We start from the raw sequence: 20,462 nt of genomic DNA, 5'->3' as shown, positions 1-20,462 counted from the left end.
ACATAATTAAAGATGAATGAATGTGCATTGATTTTTATTTAGTAGCAAAATTGCTAAATTAAAAAAAAATTAAAAAAAATCAAAACAATATTCATTTATCACAAATTACTTTCTACAAACAAAACAAACGTTATCATTGTTATTGTTTGGTGTTGCTATCATCAGACTACTTATAAATAGGTGCATTAAGATAAATACAAATAATTAACGATTAATCGATGTTATACCTAACGTTACCCTTTTTTTGATATGATAACATCATATCGTTTTTAATAGCAAACAACACGATTAGAATATTATTAATAATAAGAAAATTATAAATAAACTAGCAAACTCGGCAAACTCCGTTTCGCCACCAGATGGCTTCGTTTTATGTAACATTTCGTTTGGTGATCCCGCTTTTCTGTCGAAATTTTCCTGAATGATGCTATAAACCTCACGGAGACCTTTCCAACGAATGTAAAAACGTGGAAATGGGTTCGTGCGTTCTGGAGTTATAGCGTCAGGAAGGAAAATCCGACTTATTTTTATATAGTAGAAGATGAAAACAAATGTAAGGAGGCTGAAGAAAATGAATATTAATGCAATGTACACCTTGTATGAGCCAAGGCTGTACATTTTGCTTACTCAAGCTTTCTTAGTTTTATAAGCGTGGCGATTTCCTTAATCGTCGGATTTACACCCCGAGACAGTGGCGTAACATTTCAAAAATGGCGGCGTGGCAAAATTCCACGGGCCCCGGACCCAATAGGGCCCCTGCCCAAGAGATATGATGTTTTATGGAAGAATGTGAAGTCTCCAATACGCATTGGGCTAGCGTGGGGACTACAGACCATTCCCCGAAAGTGGTTCAGTGTTTTTCCCGAAACTCAGTATAAAATAACTTTCAGGCACATCCTTTCCATCAACGGCTCAGCGGTCGATGCAACCGTCGCAGCGATGTTCTGCAACGGTCTACAGAACCAGCAAAGTATGGGCCTGGGCGGAGGTTTCTTCATGACAGTATACATCAAGGAAGAGGAAAAGGCATACACTGTGATGGCGCGAGAGACGGCACCAGCGGCTGCGACAGTGGACATGTTCCATGGCAATGCTGATAAGGCTAAGAAAGGTATTGTTTAATTAATTTTTATAATTTTCAGATTCATTCGAAACATTATATTCCGTAGGCTGATTACTGCTGAGAATTACGTTAACTTATCCGTATAAGCCAAAAATGCATTTCGTAATTAATTTCGCACTAGGAGTAACTTAAATTATTATATGCAGTCAACAAGAAAACTCTATTAATGAGAGTACTAACCAGGTCCCGTCATTTTGCCCTCCCAAATCCTTTATAAGTGAGAAACATGAAACCTGTAACTGTGAGCAGGTAGGAGACGTTGGCCCTATGCCTTGATAATTGTGAAAGCTGAAACTGCTTAAAATAGTACTGAGTAATGTAGGCTATATTATTTTTTAGATAAAGGAATGCAGATATTTTGTAGCTTGGAAAGAAGCAAAACTTCAATAGCACGTTATTTTCCTTTTCTCTATTTGAACAACGATAATATTTCTATTTCTGTTGCCACGCGGGAACGAGGCCAATACATTATCAAAATAACCTATCGCACGAGGTAACATACTTATACATCGGGTACAGTAATTAAACTAGTCTGTGACACGAATTTCTTTTTTTTTCAATCGATTAATAGTTATCATAGCCAGTCAGTATCAATTATTTTTTCTCGTGTTCTACATTTAAACAATTGCTAAATTAATTTGCATGCAGAACAATAATGTTGAGTAGGCCACTATCGTAAAACAGTAGGAGGGTAGGAGGTTTTCTAGCACTAAAATTGTGGGTACTTTCACATAAATTCGAAATCAAGGTTGACAAAATCTTATGAATCAATCAATACTGCAATATTAAACCTAACGTTTCTCTAAAGATGTAACTAATGTTAGGAAATAAAAAATATTGTAATTTAAAATTAATTAATATGTTTAAGTTAAACTAAACAACTTTATTTCCAATATCTTATATTGCGACGTATGAGACACCTTTTATGACGATTTGTGTTATCGGCATGTTAATTACACCTGGAAAATGGTACCATAAATAACAAATAACCCACAATATTAAATTGTAAGCATGAACATTATCTTTGGCATTGCGAAATAATCTATGTGGGTTAGATATAAATTATTTTATTGTTCACCCAACAATTGTATAAATAATCGCTTTACAATAGAAAAATGTATTGAAACAATAATACAGTGCGTTGACCGAGATTTAGGCTACCTTATATCCGTTTATAATTAAAATTGATCGTCTACATTGTTTTAAATTGTACATTAATTTTACGGATATTTAACACTTGCAACCCCAAAGGGGATGTGAAAATATTTCGTCTGCGTCGGTTTATTAATATGTAATACTGCATAGGCTAACTTACTACTATTTTTTTAATATAAGCAGGATGCTCTCCTGGTGTTAATTCCCCCTAATCTACTGCTGTGATATTCCCGCCCATACTCTGAAAGAGAGGGATCGCGAGTGCGTTGCCGACCTTTGGATTGTTTTCGCTCATAAAAAGAATTGTTTATAGTCAAAACTCAGCTCTAAGTCCTTTCTGAACCTCATCCTTTAGAGTCGATTCGATGTCTCCCATGTGTCAAAAACTTATTGAATTTGACTAACTTAACTAACTGATTTGTCACAATTGCCACAATAAAACATGATTAAGATTCAATGAAATATGAAATGCTAATAAAAGTCTCCAGTGAACCAGTTTGAAGAGAAAGCATAAGAGAAACTTTACAAATACAGCACACAGGGTGAATTGCAGCTTTTAATATTGTGTTCTCGATATTATTTGATTGTCCAGGGCAATAGTGACTCCATAGTTATTATTATTAAAAGTAATTTATTATGTCAGAGCAATGGCGTTACTGTCAGCTGTCATTGTCATTATGACATGGAGCTTATAATTAACCTCACAAATTATGTAGTACAAAACCGTTAATACTTTTTTTTATTTGATTTGCCGATGTTTCTAGATCTATATAATAAATTAGTGTCTATTATTGGTACTAAGAAATAGTAATTCCGTAATGATTATTATTATAAGTAATTTATTAGTACTTCAAACCTTTGAAACAGAAAGAACTAAAAAACAATATACACAGCGATTCAAGAAATAAAACAATTGTGGGCTAGTGCTCATTCAGGCAAACCTTTAATACTGAAAAACGTCAGGAGGAAAAAACCTGAAATATAAGCAAAAGATATACAGTTATATACATTAAATGGATGCTTTCGTTCCGAATAAATAAATTGGCCAGAGTGTTTGAAAACGTAGAAGGTGTTTTTAGGTGTTTTTTCTTCTAAAAGTATTTGCGCATTATTTCTCCCGCCGCGCTAAATCTGGCCAAATGACGTGGATGTACTTATATAATTCATACTCTTAAAAATTTGGTATATATGTTATATATATTACCTTTGATTATTCATTTGTTTTTTGTCCCATTTGAGATGGAACATATATTATCCTTCCTCATCGTCCAACTCATAGAAATCAGCTGATATTTGACTCGAATAATAAATAGAAATGTGTGTGTGTGACATGTTACAGGAGGCCTTGCAGTTGGAGTCCCGGGAGAGTTACGTGGAATGTGGGTTGCGCACCAGCGGTGGGGAAATCTGCCTTGGAAAGATCTAATCAAACCCACACTGGAGTTCTGCAAATACGGCTTCGAAATAACCGGTCCCAATTACGAAGGCCTCGGAAGTGCTTCTTACGTCAAACACGATCGTCATTTAAGGTAAGCAAAACGAAATCCTACTTACGAAAACAAAATCCGCATCATTTTGATGGCTAGAAGTCTTCCATGATCGGCTTCACAAGTCATTTTCTTTTGCGAACTATCGAACTGTGGAATCGACTCCCGGACCTCCAATTGTTTAAAAATATTATACTACACACTCAAAGGCCGGCAACGCACCCACTAAAAGGGTGTCCATAGGCTGCGATGACTGCCCTTTATGGGCGTCCCGTTCGTTTGCCGCTCTATCGTATTAAAGAAAAGACTGCCAGAACTCTTGACAGGTCAACGATGATATAGTTCGTGTCAATTTAATGATGGATGGATTATATCTATACCATTCTCAGCTAATTTACTAATGTACCGTAAATTATGTGGTCTTAAATAAAAGCTGGAACTAGCTGTATTTGGTATTAAAGTGAGTCGTGACTGTCTGCTAAGTGTGACTCCCGTATGTTTAAATAATTTTAACAGATTTAATACACCGAAGTCACTCTTAGCTCTAGACTTTGAATATTACCCCTAGACACAGCAGGGAAAATTAATATTAACACATAATAGAATAGTATATAGTACTAATAATGTTTGTCGACAATTTAGCGTATTTCCGCTGACTAGAGAAACGCGTTTGGTAATTAATATCCAGCCATGCATAGATCTACTTAGTAAATAATTTGTAGATTTTAATTTACTTTCAAAAACGTGTTATTAAAACCTAGTTTTGTTTATAGAATTGAATGCAATTTATTAATTAACAGAGGGAAATTATCAGAATTATGCAACAACTATATTATTTAGGTAACTATCGCCTGGGTTATTTTTTTTTTAAATGTATAAAACATCCGAAAATACAATGGCGTACTAAGCGGCTTCCGGTGACTTACGGATTCTGCATAAAAACGGAATTATATATGAAAATTTAAATTTGAATTTGTGACCATCCTCTCCTAACACGAATGCTACACATAACAAAGAGTAAGATTCAGAAAATATATTTATGTATTTACAAAAGCTTGCAAACGCACGGCACACTGATACATTGGTACATAAGAAAAATAAAATACAAGATTCAGTGTAGTGTGTAGATGTAGACAAGCACTTATAGGCAAGCATAGCCAAAACATGAAAATTGATTTCAAAGTGTGAAAAGAAAAGAGACTTACGCGAACTATGCCTCCAATACTTACAGCTTCAGAGCTCCTCAATCACAAGCCAGAACTCTGAACTTACCATGAGAATTTGAGATGTTTATTTTGTAGTAATTCGTATAATTTTAGTAATACTGCTACTGTATATAAAAAACAGTAATGATAAAAGTAGGATTGGGCATTGACGTGTGTAAAATTAAAATTTCCTGTTGCTAATTCAAGTTGGAGAAGGCAACTAAAGCCTGTTAGTTCCGTTCTGCCCTGCGATTCTGTAACTCACTTTTCGAACTCACACAGCGGTTTTCGCATCGGCGGTCGCTCTCAAATCAGTCGTGAAGCAGTCATTTTATGATTTGGCATTCTGAAGAGTTACATAATCGCAGGGCTGTTCTCTATTCTTGTATAAAAATGGCAAAATTTCTAATTCACCTCACGTTAAAACTACCTACTTTTGTAATTAGGGGCTAATGGAGACAATGTAGGTTCTTACATGTGTACAAATATAATTTCGCGTTGATAATACAAGATGGAGATGGCAACTAAAGCGTTTTCTCTAGTCTATTCTGACATAAAAATAGCATAATTTCTAACCCATCTCATGTCCATACTAAAATTACTTTCGCAGTATAATATTAGAGGTTAATGAACATGTAGAATTGATCAATCTCTTGCTAAAGAAATGAAACGACAAAAAATTGATTGAAACAGATAAGTCCATACAAGTTTTAATTTGGGGTCAATGACCGGGTGTTACATAATTATTGCAGCGTTTTTAAACTACATCTTGATTTATGTTTTAAACATTATTGATGTCTTTTTATAGTTAGAAACGCAGTGGGTGGGGTTTAAAATAGAACAGTGAGGATTCGATTTCAATATTAGGTTTTTGTACTAAATCCACACTAAGTTCGATTAGATATTTTTTTTCTTTTTTTGTACCAGCCAGTTATCATATTGGATTTTTAGTATTGGTATACAGACTCAAACGTCTGATGGGTAGGGCATAATAATATAAAAATACCAATACTAAGGGGAAAATAACGATATAGAATTGTAGGAAGACCAAACTAAAACAAGCTTATTTAAAATTATTTTTGTTTGTTGAGAGCATTGTATAAAAGTACCTATCAATATAAGTTCCTGAAACATCTACATAAACCTGTTTTCACGCATCAGGAAACAGGAAAACCTTGAGTTCATAACTCGATCAGGCGGAAATAAAATATCAAATGTCTGCTTAACAAAAGATCAAATGTAAAATGAATATCGAAGAAAATATGGATATTCGTCAGAACTACAATTTTGATTGTATAATAATAATTGCATTAATATTTATTGATATTTAAAATTCTAAGTTTTGTGGCCTCCACGAGAAATATTGAAAAATATGATTTTCCAGATTCAAAAAATCTCAATTTTTTTTTAAAAGTAGAATAGGGTCTTTCGCCTTGCTGCTAGCAATACCATGGCCACGTGTGAACTGCGCAGAATAATTATTGTGATTATTTTTCCGACCCAAATATCGGCCAATAGAATTGCACCATTCGACGTCACGTGGTACAACCTACATGGTATTATACTGAAAATTTTTTGTGAAAATTTTCTCTGGTCGTTGCTTCAAGAAAAGTATTAAGTAGTTGTTTTATTCATTATGAAATTCTTATTTGTTAACTGTACATTTCGTCTCATGGTGCAATTGTATTGGCCGACATTTGGGTCGGAAAAATAATCCCCCGAATACCACACGAGCTTCAAAATTATCGGGCATTTCCCTCAAGGTTCCCTGCAAACAAATATAGTCGTCATGACGACTATATTAATTGTTTGCAACGAACCTATCGGGAAATATCCGATAATTTTGAAGCTCTTGTGGTATTATAAGTGATAATAGTCTGTTTAATTCCCGTAAGGTTTATTGAAATGAACTTACTTTCTTAACTTATAAAATACTTTCAATGCAAAATATTTTCAGAAAGACATATGTGAACAAGGACAATCAGTTCCACAAGCCGGGCACAGTGGTAAAGCCAAGCGAGGCCTGGTGCAGAACTTTGGAAGTCATCGCTGAGAAAGGCGGAGATGAGCTGTACAATGGCAGTCTCTCTGTGGACTTCCTTGAGGATCTGAAGGAAGCTGGCAGTATCATCACAGCTGAGGACCTTCAGAACTATGAGTGAGATTTTTATAAAGCATTTTTACAGATTACAACAGAAAAATAATTAGTCCTTTGACGATTTTGGCCTTTTTTGCAATATAAGTAAGACTAAATAATCCACATAAAATATAAAGGGAAAAAAATTACGCTGGCTATTAAATTACACTCAATTAAATGGAAAATAGAGAAAATCTAGAAAATTCTTAAATATAACTTTAGTATTGTAGGTTTTTATGACCGATTTTAATGTATTTAATATCGCAAAAGAATGTTAACGTTATGAACGCATTTGTAATGTAAAAAGAATTTAGCCTACATTTTAACTTACCATAAACACCAAAAGTATTCTATTACATTTAAACCATAAACGAAAAATTATTTTTTACTACTTATCAGTGATGAACATTTACTATAATATATATATAATAACTTGGGGGTAAGAATGTAAAGACAATGGCGAGCTACATTTCATTTTAATTGGAATATTATCTACTCACATACACGCGATTGATTATGTCACCAATCAGCTGTATATAGGTAGACCAGAGACATCTTGAGGGGTATAATAATATGGCTAGATATTGAAATCATAAATAAATATTATAAGATACTGAAAAAAAAACATAATAATACAGTATATTACATTAGTGCATAATAATAAGAGAAACATGTATACATTAAAACTCTTTACAACAGGGTAACAACCCTGACGCGAATTCTGGAACCGCCCGTGTGTTGGACTAGAGACTATCACAATTAAACGAAAGACTGTAATTAAAACCCGGGATCTCATGCTTTGTGGAGTATACCAATGACACAATTAAGCAAAGGAATATGACGTATGACGGATGAATAATTTATCATAGAAATATTAATTTCACAACATTGTCATATTTACAAACATAGGAATTTGCAGCTGAATAAGCGTAAAGTCATAAAAACAGTATGACTCATTGATGATGAAATGTTTATGTAGTTTTTCTCAGACTTTTCTAGATTAAATTTTATTCTTTATCGTATTTTTAAACTTTAATTAGTTTTGACTGACGTAGTAGTAAGCAAGCAGTATCTTGTACATAATATCAAAATATCATAGCTAATTCTTTATTAAAAAACAAATAATTAGTCATTAAATATAATATATCTTCTGCTTTTAATTTTGAGTAGGTACCACATTATGACTGATTGTGTTTGGTATTAGAAACTGTGCCAATCTCACTTAATCTGATAATTTTGGATCTATGGACACTTACAAAATATGATTATATTTGTTAATATATCATGCCAGGACGGACATAATCATCAAAAGCTATAAAAAGATAAGGTCTATCTATATGCATTAAACATTATTCATTTATATTGAACTCGATACACCGTAATTAGTTTTTGTGATAATGGTATCAAAAACGTCATTAAATACGTCGTATTAAAACCTAACATATTGATATCTTGAAGAAAAACAACACATTAAAAACATAATACGCAGTATATATTTTTAAATAACACAATTAATTCCGAAAAGCAGGTTTTCAAACTACAAATTTATTCAAAGAAATGTTTACATCGCATTGACATTTCCCACTAACAAATCAACAACAACAATCGCTAGTTATAATTTTATGACAAGAACTAGAAGAATTATGTTCTTTCAGAGCAAAAATAATTGAACCACTCGCTGTACCACTCAGTCAAGGAGACATCCTCTTCACCCCACCACCGCCAAGCAGTGGTGTGATTCTAGTCAATATCCTGAACATCTTGAGCGGATACAATTTTACCGCAGAAAGTATTAATGGCACAGATAATACAGTCCTAACGTACCATAGAATAATAGAAGCTTTTAAATACGCCTATTCAACGAGAACGAAACTAGGGGACATGGATTTTTTGAATTTGGAAGAGGTAATTTTTTTCTATATATCGTTATAGTTTTTAGTGAATAAAATGGATCTATGACTAGAAGACAAGTTATTAACAGCCATAGACAAAAGAAAACCTAAAAAGAGAGTTGTGGTTGCAGTATTGCTACTTTATTTTTTTGTTAAGCTATTACGTCATTATAGTTCAATAGCTAGTAGTAGTAGATCTAAATACATAATATGAAAAAAAAAATGTAATTTTTGTGAATAATGAAACCATTTTTGTGAAGAATGAATTATATTAGTTGGCATAACCTCTCTCATTCTCTTCTCTCTTTTTCTATTCTCTCTTCCCTTCTCTTCTCTTTTCGCAAAGAGTCTAGTGGTTTGTCATTATAAGCTGCAAATCTTATTTCCAGCTTATAGCTAATGTGACGTCTCCAGAATATGGAGCCGAAATCCGCAACTTAGTTAACGATACTATAACCAGCAACAGCACAACCCATTATGGCGCTGAGGAATATCAGAAAAATGATGCCGGAACAGCTCACATTTCCGTCATTGGGTATAATGGCGACGCTGTATCATTAACAAGCTCCATCAATTACTTGTAAGTAGTATTTTAATAACGAGAATATCTGGTATCATTTGGCGGTATTTCTGCCTTATTTTCATGCAAATAGGCTTTCCAAAAAAAAAACTTTTCTTTTAATACGGGTTTGTAAATTAAGCATACGAAACGCACACATTTGTAAAGGACTGCTATTATTACATTCTCTAAACCAAATAGTTTTTATGTTAGTGTAAACCATTTTTCTACTAGACCCTGACACAGTTGTTTATTGCCGTAAAATATATTTTCATGACTTCATGCTTTTAACATTTTTAATGAAAGTTCACACGTTGGGATCATAACGTAAATATAGAGCACGGTCCTCAGTCGAATTCTCTGAGGCTGAAGAAAACTTATACATTCCTCTGAAGATGCTCGTAGCACCAATGGCTGTTTCTTTCTAGTTACTAGGTGTTAAGGCCGATTTACATTATCTTAGTGTTTAGGAGAGTGCTTTAGTACAACTTGAAAGGCAAGTTCTTTAGCGTAGCGTTTACTAAAGCAAGTAGCGTTTACATGTTTCAACTAAAGTACTATCCTAAAGCACTCTCCTAAACACTAAGATAATGTAAATCGGCCTTTACTCTCCGTTTATCCATTCATTGTGGATTTGCCTTTGAATTGTGGGCGAAGGAGACATACAACCTTTAATGAGTTCTTTGCCTAAATTATCATAGATTATACTTTTATTAAATCATAGAGGCTGTGTCATATATTATTATAGTTCCTAGAGTCCTGTTATATTTATTTAAAGGAAGGCGGAACTTTCTCACACACCACAACGATCTGGGTTTGCGATCTTTAATCGACCTTCCTTAATCTATATTCTAGTACAATGCTCTATCTTTTGCTATATACTACTAATGATTATATTTTATGATAATTTTAAATTACCTTAACATGCTGTCAATGAGAAATGTTGGACTAGTGGTTTCAGCGTACGACTACGAATTACGACACATAATTTACTACTGAAATCATTTCACAGTTATGGTGCTGGCTTCACAACGAACAGAACAGGTATACTGATGAACAACGTCATGGATGATTTCTCATCACCAGGCATCACCAACTACTTCGGCATTAGGCCGTCACCCGCCAACTTTATAAAACCTGGAAAGCGACCATTATCTTCCATGTGCCCAAGTATTATTGTGGACCAAGGTGGTAACGCAAAGATAGTGATTGGCGCCTCTGGTGGAACTAAGATTACCACCTCTGTTGCTTTGGTAAGTAAAACATCACTCGCAAGCTGTTTTGTTTGTGGATTAAATCCATAGACAATTAAAGTGCAGATCCAAAAATATTTGAAATTTTATCATTGATTACATATATTATATCTTTCAAGGACTAGAATACCTAGGTTTGATACTTGAAATTGTTCTAACAAAATATTATATGTTATTTCTAAATGTATACTCGTAAAACTTCTAAGATGTATAACATATATACGTATACACTTTACATTTCCAAAGTCGAGGGCACCTTGTTACTTTCTTTCAAAAGTAATTAACGTTTTTTTTTCTTTGTTTGTCACCAATTTTAAATATATGTTTTTCCTAAATTTATAGGTTGCGATCCGCACACTATGGCTCGGTCAAACGATAAAAGAAGCAGTTGATGCACCTCGAATTCACCATCAGATATTCCCAATGGAGGTGGCATATCAATATGGTGTTACGGTGGTAAGTTCAACAAAAAAAAAATTAAATTGTTTAAATTGCACAATTTTGTTTATCCCGATTTTTTTATGTAACCTTTATGTAATCTTCATCTAATAAAAATACAGAAAACGTCTTTAAAATATTTTTTTACAGGATATACTAAAAGGCCTGAGACGTAAAGGTCACGCTTTAAGAAGATACGAGGGTAGAGGGTCCATTGTATGCGGCCTCTACAGAAACAAAACTGCTATCTATGGTAATGCAGACTATAGAAAAGGCGGGAACGTTGCTGGCATGGACTAATTTAGTATTTTTGTTCCAACAATGCATTTACTTTGGTTAAGCTTAAAGTGTTTGTGTTGACAGTCTTGAAATATTTGTGTTTCGAGAGTGCAGTGAAAATAATTTATTATATAAACCAATAAACCTAAACTAGACTAATATTTGTCGCATTGTCAAAATGTCCTTTACTACTAGTATTATAATTATTCACTTTGCGACTTTGTTAGTCTTACGTATTATTTTTTCTTCAAGTTGATTCCGTAATATTTGCGGAAAAGAGAAATATTAGGAAAATATTAATGCAACAGCCACCAAAACATCATCCATCCATCCACATCGAAAATCCCGAAATTCGTAACCTAAAATTTTGAAACATTAGCATTATTTCGTATTTAAAACAGTTAAAATACAAATGTTTACTAATAATATATATTTCGTCTAATTTAAATTTTATAAAAAAAATATTTATTATAAAAATATGATCTGAGAATACTTACAAAGCCACATAGATTAAAAATTCTCATTCTCTAGAATAAAAAGCTTTAAAATCTACTCTTTATTTTAAAATAATAAAACCATATTTTAATGATTTTATGAAAGAGTCATTGGTTGAAGAGAATATGGCACAAAGAAGGTATAAACTGACAAAACATATTTTCTGTATTTAGCTTTCTTGTTAATAAAGATAATTTATTAAGTAGCTATAAGTATGTTGAGAACATTCCCTGTGTGATAAGTAAATAAATGTATTCTTGATATTAGGTGTATGTTATATGTTTTAAACATAATACATATGTAATGTTATACTCTACAGTATTCAATGAATAATAATTGTATGCAAAATTAAAACGTCTTTCCTATTCCTCCGTATATATTCTTTCAACGACACAATATTGTTTGTGATAAATATTCCCCTACATGAGATAAAATATATATTTATGAAATAAACTACCGTTTATTTTGTGCCTTCCTCAAACTAAGTATAAAATATAGACATCATCTGAATAAATTTTATATTATGTTGATAATGGTTTTATTTTTGTAAGTAAGTATTTTGATAAGTTTCATCGTTAAAGTTGTTCGTTACTGAACAAAACATCTGTTTCTATGTTAATGGAGCTTTGTACCGGTCTGAGTGTGGCGAGTAGCGGAACTGAGTAGACAGACAAAAATTTATATTACTTCTATTGTCCGATAGATGGCGGTATTACTAATTTGTGTAGTGGCCGCAGAGCTTCGGTTGTTGTATCATATTATGTACTAATTATTTTTTCATCTATTCAACCAAATATATAAATAAAATACAATATATACAGTAAATATTGGCAATTTACCACAATTTAATGATCTGTTATATAGTCTATCAGTTTCTACTAATACAAAGTACTAAGGTACTCTATGGTCATTTAAGAACGTAGTATATACCTAGTCTTTGTAAAATCAATAATCATATATATTATTTCGAATTTATATATTTAAATTTTCGTGAAAATTGAATTCGAGAGAATCCATTTATACGATGTAATTTCTAATCAATTAAATATCTATAGATTTATTAAAATGGCCACCTCAGTCAAAGAATTTGGTAAAGCCTGGTGGGCTGAAGTGTATAATCGTATAATTGGCGCAGTAGTATTTATTGACGATTATAGCTCAGAATGCTTACACTGGGACGGTGGGCTATTTAACCTATTAGACGGCGGTGCAGTAGCGGTCAAAAGTTTATCGCCATTTGAGGTAACCATCTCTATCCCATGCAAGTCTTCAATGTACCCCTATTTGACACTTGGTTGTGTATACGATAATACGTATATACTTAAATATTTCACAGGTTTGCGAAAAAGACCAACGTAAGGCTGTTTTCATAACACAGTCAACCAGCACTCAACTACAAACCATAAAAGAAATAATACATAACAGCGACTTAACTCATTCTATATTGATATCCTGCATTAGTTTAGATGTGTTATACTTGGAGTTGAATAAAGATAAAGATGTGACAGATGTAGTGACATCTGGGAAAGCTGCTTTGGAAGCTACTAAGCAGCTAGAAGGGATGTTAACAGGATGGATTAATAAACAGGTAATATCAACTAAATATAATTATCAAGCCATTTAATTGAAATATTGATGCCATGATAGACTAATACAACATTTATAATGCCATGATAGACTAATAAACATAAAACAACATTTCTATCATATAGTGGTTTTTTAAAAGTTTAAAAGTTAAAACCTTTTAATACTTTTAAATAAAAGCTCGTACATGTAAAATTTTGAAACCTTACATAATTTTTAGAATCATTAAGATAGTTTTATAAGAACCAAATTAGGAGATTCCATTGTTAAACATTTTGATATGAATATTCTGCTAATATAGCGATTGAGACCGATTGAGAGAGAGTGAGAAGGGTGAATTACCTATAATAGATTCTATTTTTAAAATTTAAATTTTGTAAAGGGAATTTATGAAATATTAGTATTTTATATTCTATGCAAAATAATTTATAAAATCTCAAATGACGAATTGTAAATTAAAATGCCATATGTTTCTATTGTAAATTTAAAAAATATTATTTTGTATTAATTTTCGACACTTAATATTTTAATGACAATTAAATTAATTAAATTCCTAACATATCTTCCTTTTTCCGTCCCTCTTAGTCTCGAAAATCTAAAGATTTAGATTTGTATAAATATGAACAAGAGTTAATAATCACACCCATACAGAATAAATATTCAGAAAAAAATCACAAGGACCATAAAATTTACTTTGACAGGTATAACAAAATCTGTTAAAAAGTATATTTAGATTAGATATACATAACTACCCAAAGTATTCTTCTTTTTACAGCCATGTGCAGTGGAGGTTGTTTACATCCCAATATTCACTATATCACCTACAAATGTGTTATTTCTGACTCCTCCGTATCAAAGTGTAACACCGCAATATAATGGCAAGTTGATCCCAGATTCCACTTCGATTGATCTCTATACTTTAACAGATCATGAAAGATCTATGCTCCGGCGATTAGCTGGTAGTTTAAACAGTATGTTGGACTCCATGAATTTTAAAGAAGACATTTATTACATTGGCCAATATAGTTCACTTCTTGCTGGGGTTTTAGAGAATTCGCCTGTTTGTGTTGCTAGAAAGAAGGTAACAATATTTTTCAATGCTTGTCATCCAATTTTTATTTTTGTGACTTATAAATATTATATATTATTCTTATTCTATAGAATATTTTTATTAAAAATTTATTTATGTTTAGTTAATTAAAAAAAACCCAATGTTACAATCTTTTACAGGTGATTGTTACCAATATTATTCAATTGTTATCAATATTATTTTTATATTTTTCTAATAGGCAAGTAGGTGATCAGTTTCCTCAACACACGCCGGTTGTCTTCAGGCCACCACTACACAGTTTAGTTGATTGGCCGTAATAAAATGTATTGAATCAAATAAATAAATCATTTTTCTTAGTTTTTTTTTGTATTATTATAGTATTAAAACCACAATGCCTCAATATCTATATTTTTTTTTACAGAATTGTTCTACTCCAGTGTCATTGGTCATTGTTGACAGAACATTTGATCTCTGCGGTGTAACTAGTCATTCTGTTGAGTCTGTCCTAGACAAAATGATGGGAGTTTTACCAAAGTTCCCAGGGCAATGTAATGAAATTGCTGTGGATATGTCACCATTATGCGCAGCTAATGCGTAAGTTTTTTAATATTCATTACTTGTCTGCAATGTTAGTGTATCTGTCTCAGCCGACTAGCTTATTTAGCCGTTCAATTAACAGCCTAGCCTCTAACTAAACAGCTAGGCTGTTAATTGAACGGCTAAATAAGCTAGTCGGCTGAGACATATCTGTCTGAAATTTAAACAGATGTTAAAATGTATTTGTGAATAACTTGTTAAAATGACTACAGAAAGCTGATGAACAATCTGGTAATAAAGGATAATTGTGAATAAATATGGTATCTTTATGCAAGATTTGAGAACTTACATGTATGTACATTAAGTTAATCTAACAAAACACCTATCTATTCAATATTTTTGCTGTTGTTTTGCAGTTTCATGTTACATTTTTACAAGTTAAAAGAATTCTTTTCGAATCTTACAAAATATATATCATATGCAGTCATTTCTTAATTTTTTTATAGCGCTTAAAATTGTGGTAACTGAAATTGATAAAAAAAATCTTTTATAGATATTATTATTACTACAAACTAAGAAAATTGTAAATATTTTGTCAAATCAAAGGTACACAAAAGTTCTTTATGATTATTTAAACAAAATTTTCTTCGACAGTGTGTTCCATCCTGATGATGTTCAACTCAGTCCAGGCTGTCTTTACCACGCTGATGATGACTCTTGTGTCCAGACATATGACTATATGATAAATAAATCACAAAAGGAAGTCATGTTTGATCTCTATAATAAGCTGTCAAAGATTGATGTACAGAAGTCACCCGGTCCTAAAATGCTCTTGAAAGTGACCCCTCAAAGTGTTGAAAAAATTATTTCAGCTTCAAAAGGTGAGATACTGGAAAATATTTGCATGCGAATAATCATCTCTAAAATTGCGTGACGTAATACTTGAACGCTCCCAAATTTAATTTTAATTATTCCACAAGAGTTCCATCTTACATAATATAAAAACATGTCATTGAAAATTAACTGTCATTAGTCTCACTGACTGCTTTAAAACATATGAATCAAATCATTTCAAAATAAAATAAAATCAGTGGCGCTACAACCTTTTTAAGTCTGGGCATCAGATTTTTTATAATGACAGTTACAAGGTTATAAAAACAATCAACTTAATATATTACCTTAATAAAGAACGTCATAAATTACGGTTTCAGGTAACTATGACATAATAAGCAAACACATTGGCATATTACAACAAGCATTGGGTGTGGTTCAAATGCTCAAGTCCCCGAAAAGAAGCCAAATGGAACTGCTGATGAGTTTGGAGAAGCAAGTGCAGGAAAATCTTGCTGCCAGTAGGGAATCAACTAGTGTTTTGCATCAAGTTAGTATTAATAAGATATTTTATTGAAAAATTCTATATTACTCGTCATATGGTGAAACTCATAATTTTGAAAAGGCTAAGTTTACAAATAAAAAAACCAAAATAACATATGTTTATTCTAGAATATAAGCTACTCACTTATTCCACGTCATTTGAATTTGTAGACATCCCTACTCATCGGCAAAGAAGACAGAGGGTGTAGGCCGAAAGAAAAAACCAACGTAAAAAACTCTCAGTACTCTTTTAAAATATTAAATCATCATACAAAGGGACTATTTATTTATTTTATATATTTATACGTCCTAAAACAATGTATATGCCTAAAAAATCTCTCAGCTCAAATCAGTTTTGGCATTCTGATAAGGAGGGAGCTTGTAGTTAATTGTTTATCAGAATGCCAAATCGTAAAATGTCTGCTTTACGACTGATTCTAAACTTGTAAAATGTTTAACATTTTTATTATTGAAATGAAAAAATTGCGCCTGATGTGAAACATAATATCCAATGTCGCAACAATTAAGGAAATATAGAAAGCCGATTATGAAGTAAGAATTATTCTTGCATTTGCTGTGCTCTTTTGATTTTTTCATTTGATTTTTTAGCCTCAGACTAGCAGATTTGCTCACAATGTTCCATTTACCTACAAATTATGTGAATAGCGCACGTAGAAAAATGTATTGGTGCACAACCGGGGTTTAAACGCACATAATTTACATTCTTGATTATCTATTTAAAACTAATTTATTTTTTATACTACATTGGAATTGCTATAAGGGAGCGTTCAAGTATTACGTAACGCAATATTTGGAGATTATTGACCCCCCCCCCCCCCCCCCCCCCCTCCATGTAACTCGCCGTAACGTTATTCAGTACCCAAGTACAGAACTTTATCCAAGTATAGTAAAATGTTTCGTGACCACCTAGTGAATCTTTAGTTACTATTATGTGGTGTAAGTCGAAAAAAATATTAACAATAACGCGTAATTTAATCTCCGCCCCGCATCGTAACGTTTTACAAAAGGACCCCAATGATTTAACTGCTGAAATTTTAACCTACAAAGGCGCGATTTATTATCAATTCTTCGTAGGGAAATAACATTTTGTTCTAGTTACAAAGTCTAAATAATTCGAGATACTGCGTATTTAGGGGTTCAGCGGTAGGGAATGGCAATTTTTGTCGACTTACTGAGGATTTCGATTTAACGAGGTTAAAGTTATAGATTAGATATCCACTTTATTAAGTAGAGGGCTGCCCGGCATCATTAGTTCGTGAATCACTATCTATTAATACTTAAGATTTAATCGCAAACACTCAAAGAAGTTAATATAAAAACAAAATCTTGTCTTTTGTGAAAATTCTATTTTTTTTTCAGCTAAGCTACCTAATAAAAACACGCAAAGAGCGGAACCTGCACTTAAAAAACCTACTCGCCCTATTAGTTCATGTATACTCACTTGCTGGGACAGAGGTGATATTTACATCTCAGCACGAAGAGCAACTCCATCAAACCCTCAGTGTTGCCATGTTTGAGGATCATAAATTCCTATTTAGCAATTCAGATGGAAATATGGTCACACCGGAGGAGTGTGAACGGATTTCTTCAAATGTTATGGATTTGTTAAAACAAGTTTCGCAAATGAGAAAGAATTTACAAAGGTTAGTTTTGAATGGATTTTATTATAAAATTTTATTACTTATTATCTTAAAAACTTATATTATTTAGTATACTAGCAAGTAGCAGCATATTGTTGTGTTTTTTGTCAAATATTGGCATTTTCTGAAGTCTTCTAACGCGTGCTAAGTTAGTGTTATTTAATATAATATCTATAAAATCATAACACCTAATAAAAGTTATAAAAACAAAGCTAATTTCTATAACCAATTGAAAAAGTATTATTACCTATGAGGGGTATTAATTGATCTTATATGATTCACAATATATTAAATATAACATTAACCGACGAACTGACAAAAAAATATCCTATGACTGTGGTAAGGATACTAGGTAAAAACTGAGTGCTTATTTATCGTTATTATTTATAAACACAAATATATATGGGTTTTTCTATAGCTAACTTTATTTTTAACTGTAATAGATACAACTCAGTGCTTAAGCCATGCGAGAGTGGCATTGGACATGAATACCGTGGGGTTCTCCAACAGCTGGTTGATGATTTAGTTAGTACTGACCGACCAGATATTCCTGATCTGCGTCATAGGAATGAGGGAATCAAAGACCTTCTACGTACTGGACTTAAGTGAGTGTTTAATAATCAAGTAATATTCAACAAATCCGAGCATGCAATTAATATCTGATTTATAATTTGTCTTCACAGACTAACTGTAGCTTAAACAAATTTATTTTTGTACCATATAATTTTATAACTTAGGTCCTTCAAGGGGCAGTGTTAGTTTAGTGTCAATCTCGACATGAGCGCTTTGACATCTCTTGAAACTGTATTGAAGTTTGATTAATGTTATAGAAATCGGCCTTAGTGTTTATAGCTAGACTTAAACTTGTGCCCTGTACAATAAAACACTAATAGTTTTCAATTTCTATGTACATAATCATTTATCACCTGCTTAGTAATAATAATTACCGAAACGCATTGATGTATCTGCCTGATGGGGTTGCGGTATGTAATACATGATTGGCTGACTGCTATCACACTAAAAAATACTTAAATAAAAAATCTGATAGTCATCAATGATAATCTGTTGACTTTGAACTACCAAGCTATTTATCACTAATATAAAACTTAATATGAAAACAATTATTTTTTTCAGCATCTTAACCAGCAAGAAATCAAAAATCAAGCACCCAATGGACAATCAGACAGTAATAATCTTTGTCATTGGAGGTATTACAGCAGATGAGTGCAAACAACTCCACCGTAGTGTGATCACGAGTGGTATTGATAATAATGTTTTGATCGGATCAACTAAATTTGTGAACCCAGTTGATGCAATGATGGATGTCCTGATGTTATAGCGGTTGCAGGATCAACGCTTGGTGAGAACTCGGCGTGTCTTTAAAAGACGACCCAAATGGTGAAGAATTCACATACATATAAACTACTTATCGGAGAATATTTCAGACATTCTTCAAGATAGTATAATGAATAATGATATTCCATATGATAGTTTAAGTCCATATAAATTATTAATATATTAGCTGACCAGTCATATTCAGTCACATAGATGTCTTAAATACAAAAAAATAATGTTATTGTAAATTTAAATTTTAAATCATTGTCAAACACGTCAAAAATTCATTGGCGTTTAGCAGTTTACAAACACACGCACAGTAGATTTCTATATACATATATAAAGATTAATATATAAGGTAATTTAGAAATAATTTTTGTCTTAAATTAATGAACATAAATATAAGTGTTATTTGTATTTTATGATTTATCCTATTGTTTTTTACCATATTATCTTTTGTTAATGTATAATTGTGGTAGTTGGCTAAATAAGTATTTATTTACTTAGTGTTATTAAGTAATAACAGTATAGGTTTGTTTTTAAAATGAGCTTGATATAATTAAATTATATTCCATTGTGTATATTTTGTTGTGAATTTGTAATAATATATTTATTGATAATATTTAAGGTATGTGCAATGCAATTACAATGCAAACAAAAATAAATTCTTTATTATTTAATGTATATTATTAGTGTTCTTATGCTTACTCTTAGCGTCACTCTTCCATTTTTTATTTTAACATTGGAAAACATGAAACTTGTTCTTTGCCGATACTTTATTGGAAGCGGACTTAAATTGAAATGAACAGGATAGGCAAGTAATGTAACATCATTGATTCAAGTGTTGCCTAGCCGTCTGATCAATACAGGCCTCTAGTTGAACAATGCTGTTGTTTT

The 20,462-nt window shown here is 32.1% G+C and overlaps 2 protein-coding genes across 9 annotated transcripts in view; both read left to right on the top strand.

Annotated features, from left to right (window-relative positions):
- Positions 1-12,551, top strand: part of LOC125049163 (glutathione hydrolase 1 proenzyme-like) — a 39,656-nt gene extending 27,105 nt beyond the window's left edge. For all 8 annotated transcript variants that reach the window (XM_047648304.1, XM_047648299.1, XM_047648303.1 and 5 more), the window contains 8 exons: positions 891-1,111; positions 3,618-3,807; positions 6,928-7,128; positions 8,763-9,012; positions 9,389-9,579; positions 10,571-10,811; positions 11,154-11,267; positions 11,400-12,551. In XM_047648304.1, coding sequence (XP_047504260.1) covers positions 891-1,111; positions 3,618-3,807; positions 6,928-7,128; positions 8,763-9,012; positions 9,389-9,579; positions 10,571-10,811; positions 11,154-11,267; positions 11,400-11,549 — 1,558 coding nt within the window. In that variant the 3' untranslated portion in view covers positions 11,550-12,551. The remainder of the gene's footprint in view (positions 1-890; positions 1,112-3,617; positions 3,808-6,927; positions 7,129-8,762; positions 9,013-9,388; positions 9,580-10,570; positions 10,812-11,153; positions 11,268-11,399) is intronic.
- Positions 12,552-12,943: 392 nt separating this feature from the next.
- LOC125049161 (sec1 family domain-containing protein 2-like) lies at positions 12,944-20,245 on the top strand. The gene is made up of 9 exons (XM_047648295.1): positions 12,944-13,265; positions 13,360-13,611; positions 14,383-14,688; positions 15,080-15,252; positions 15,850-16,076; positions 16,407-16,576; positions 17,950-18,233; positions 18,674-18,835; positions 19,365-20,245. Exons 1-9 carry the CDS (start codon positions 13,089-13,091, stop codon positions 19,567-19,569), a joined length of 1,956 nt encoding a protein of 651 aa, XP_047504251.1. The 5' UTR covers positions 12,944-13,088; the 3' UTR covers positions 19,570-20,245.
- Positions 20,246-20,462: the final 217 nt, after the last annotated feature.

The sequence above is a fragment of the Pieris napi genome, chromosome 4, assembly GCF_905475465.1.
Source record: "Pieris napi chromosome 4, ilPieNapi1.2, whole genome shotgun sequence".
NCBI lineage: Eukaryota > Metazoa > Arthropoda > Insecta > Lepidoptera > Pieridae > Pieris > Pieris napi.
Note: the sequence above shows the minus strand (reverse complement) of the source record. Positions and strands in the feature narration are given on the sequence as shown.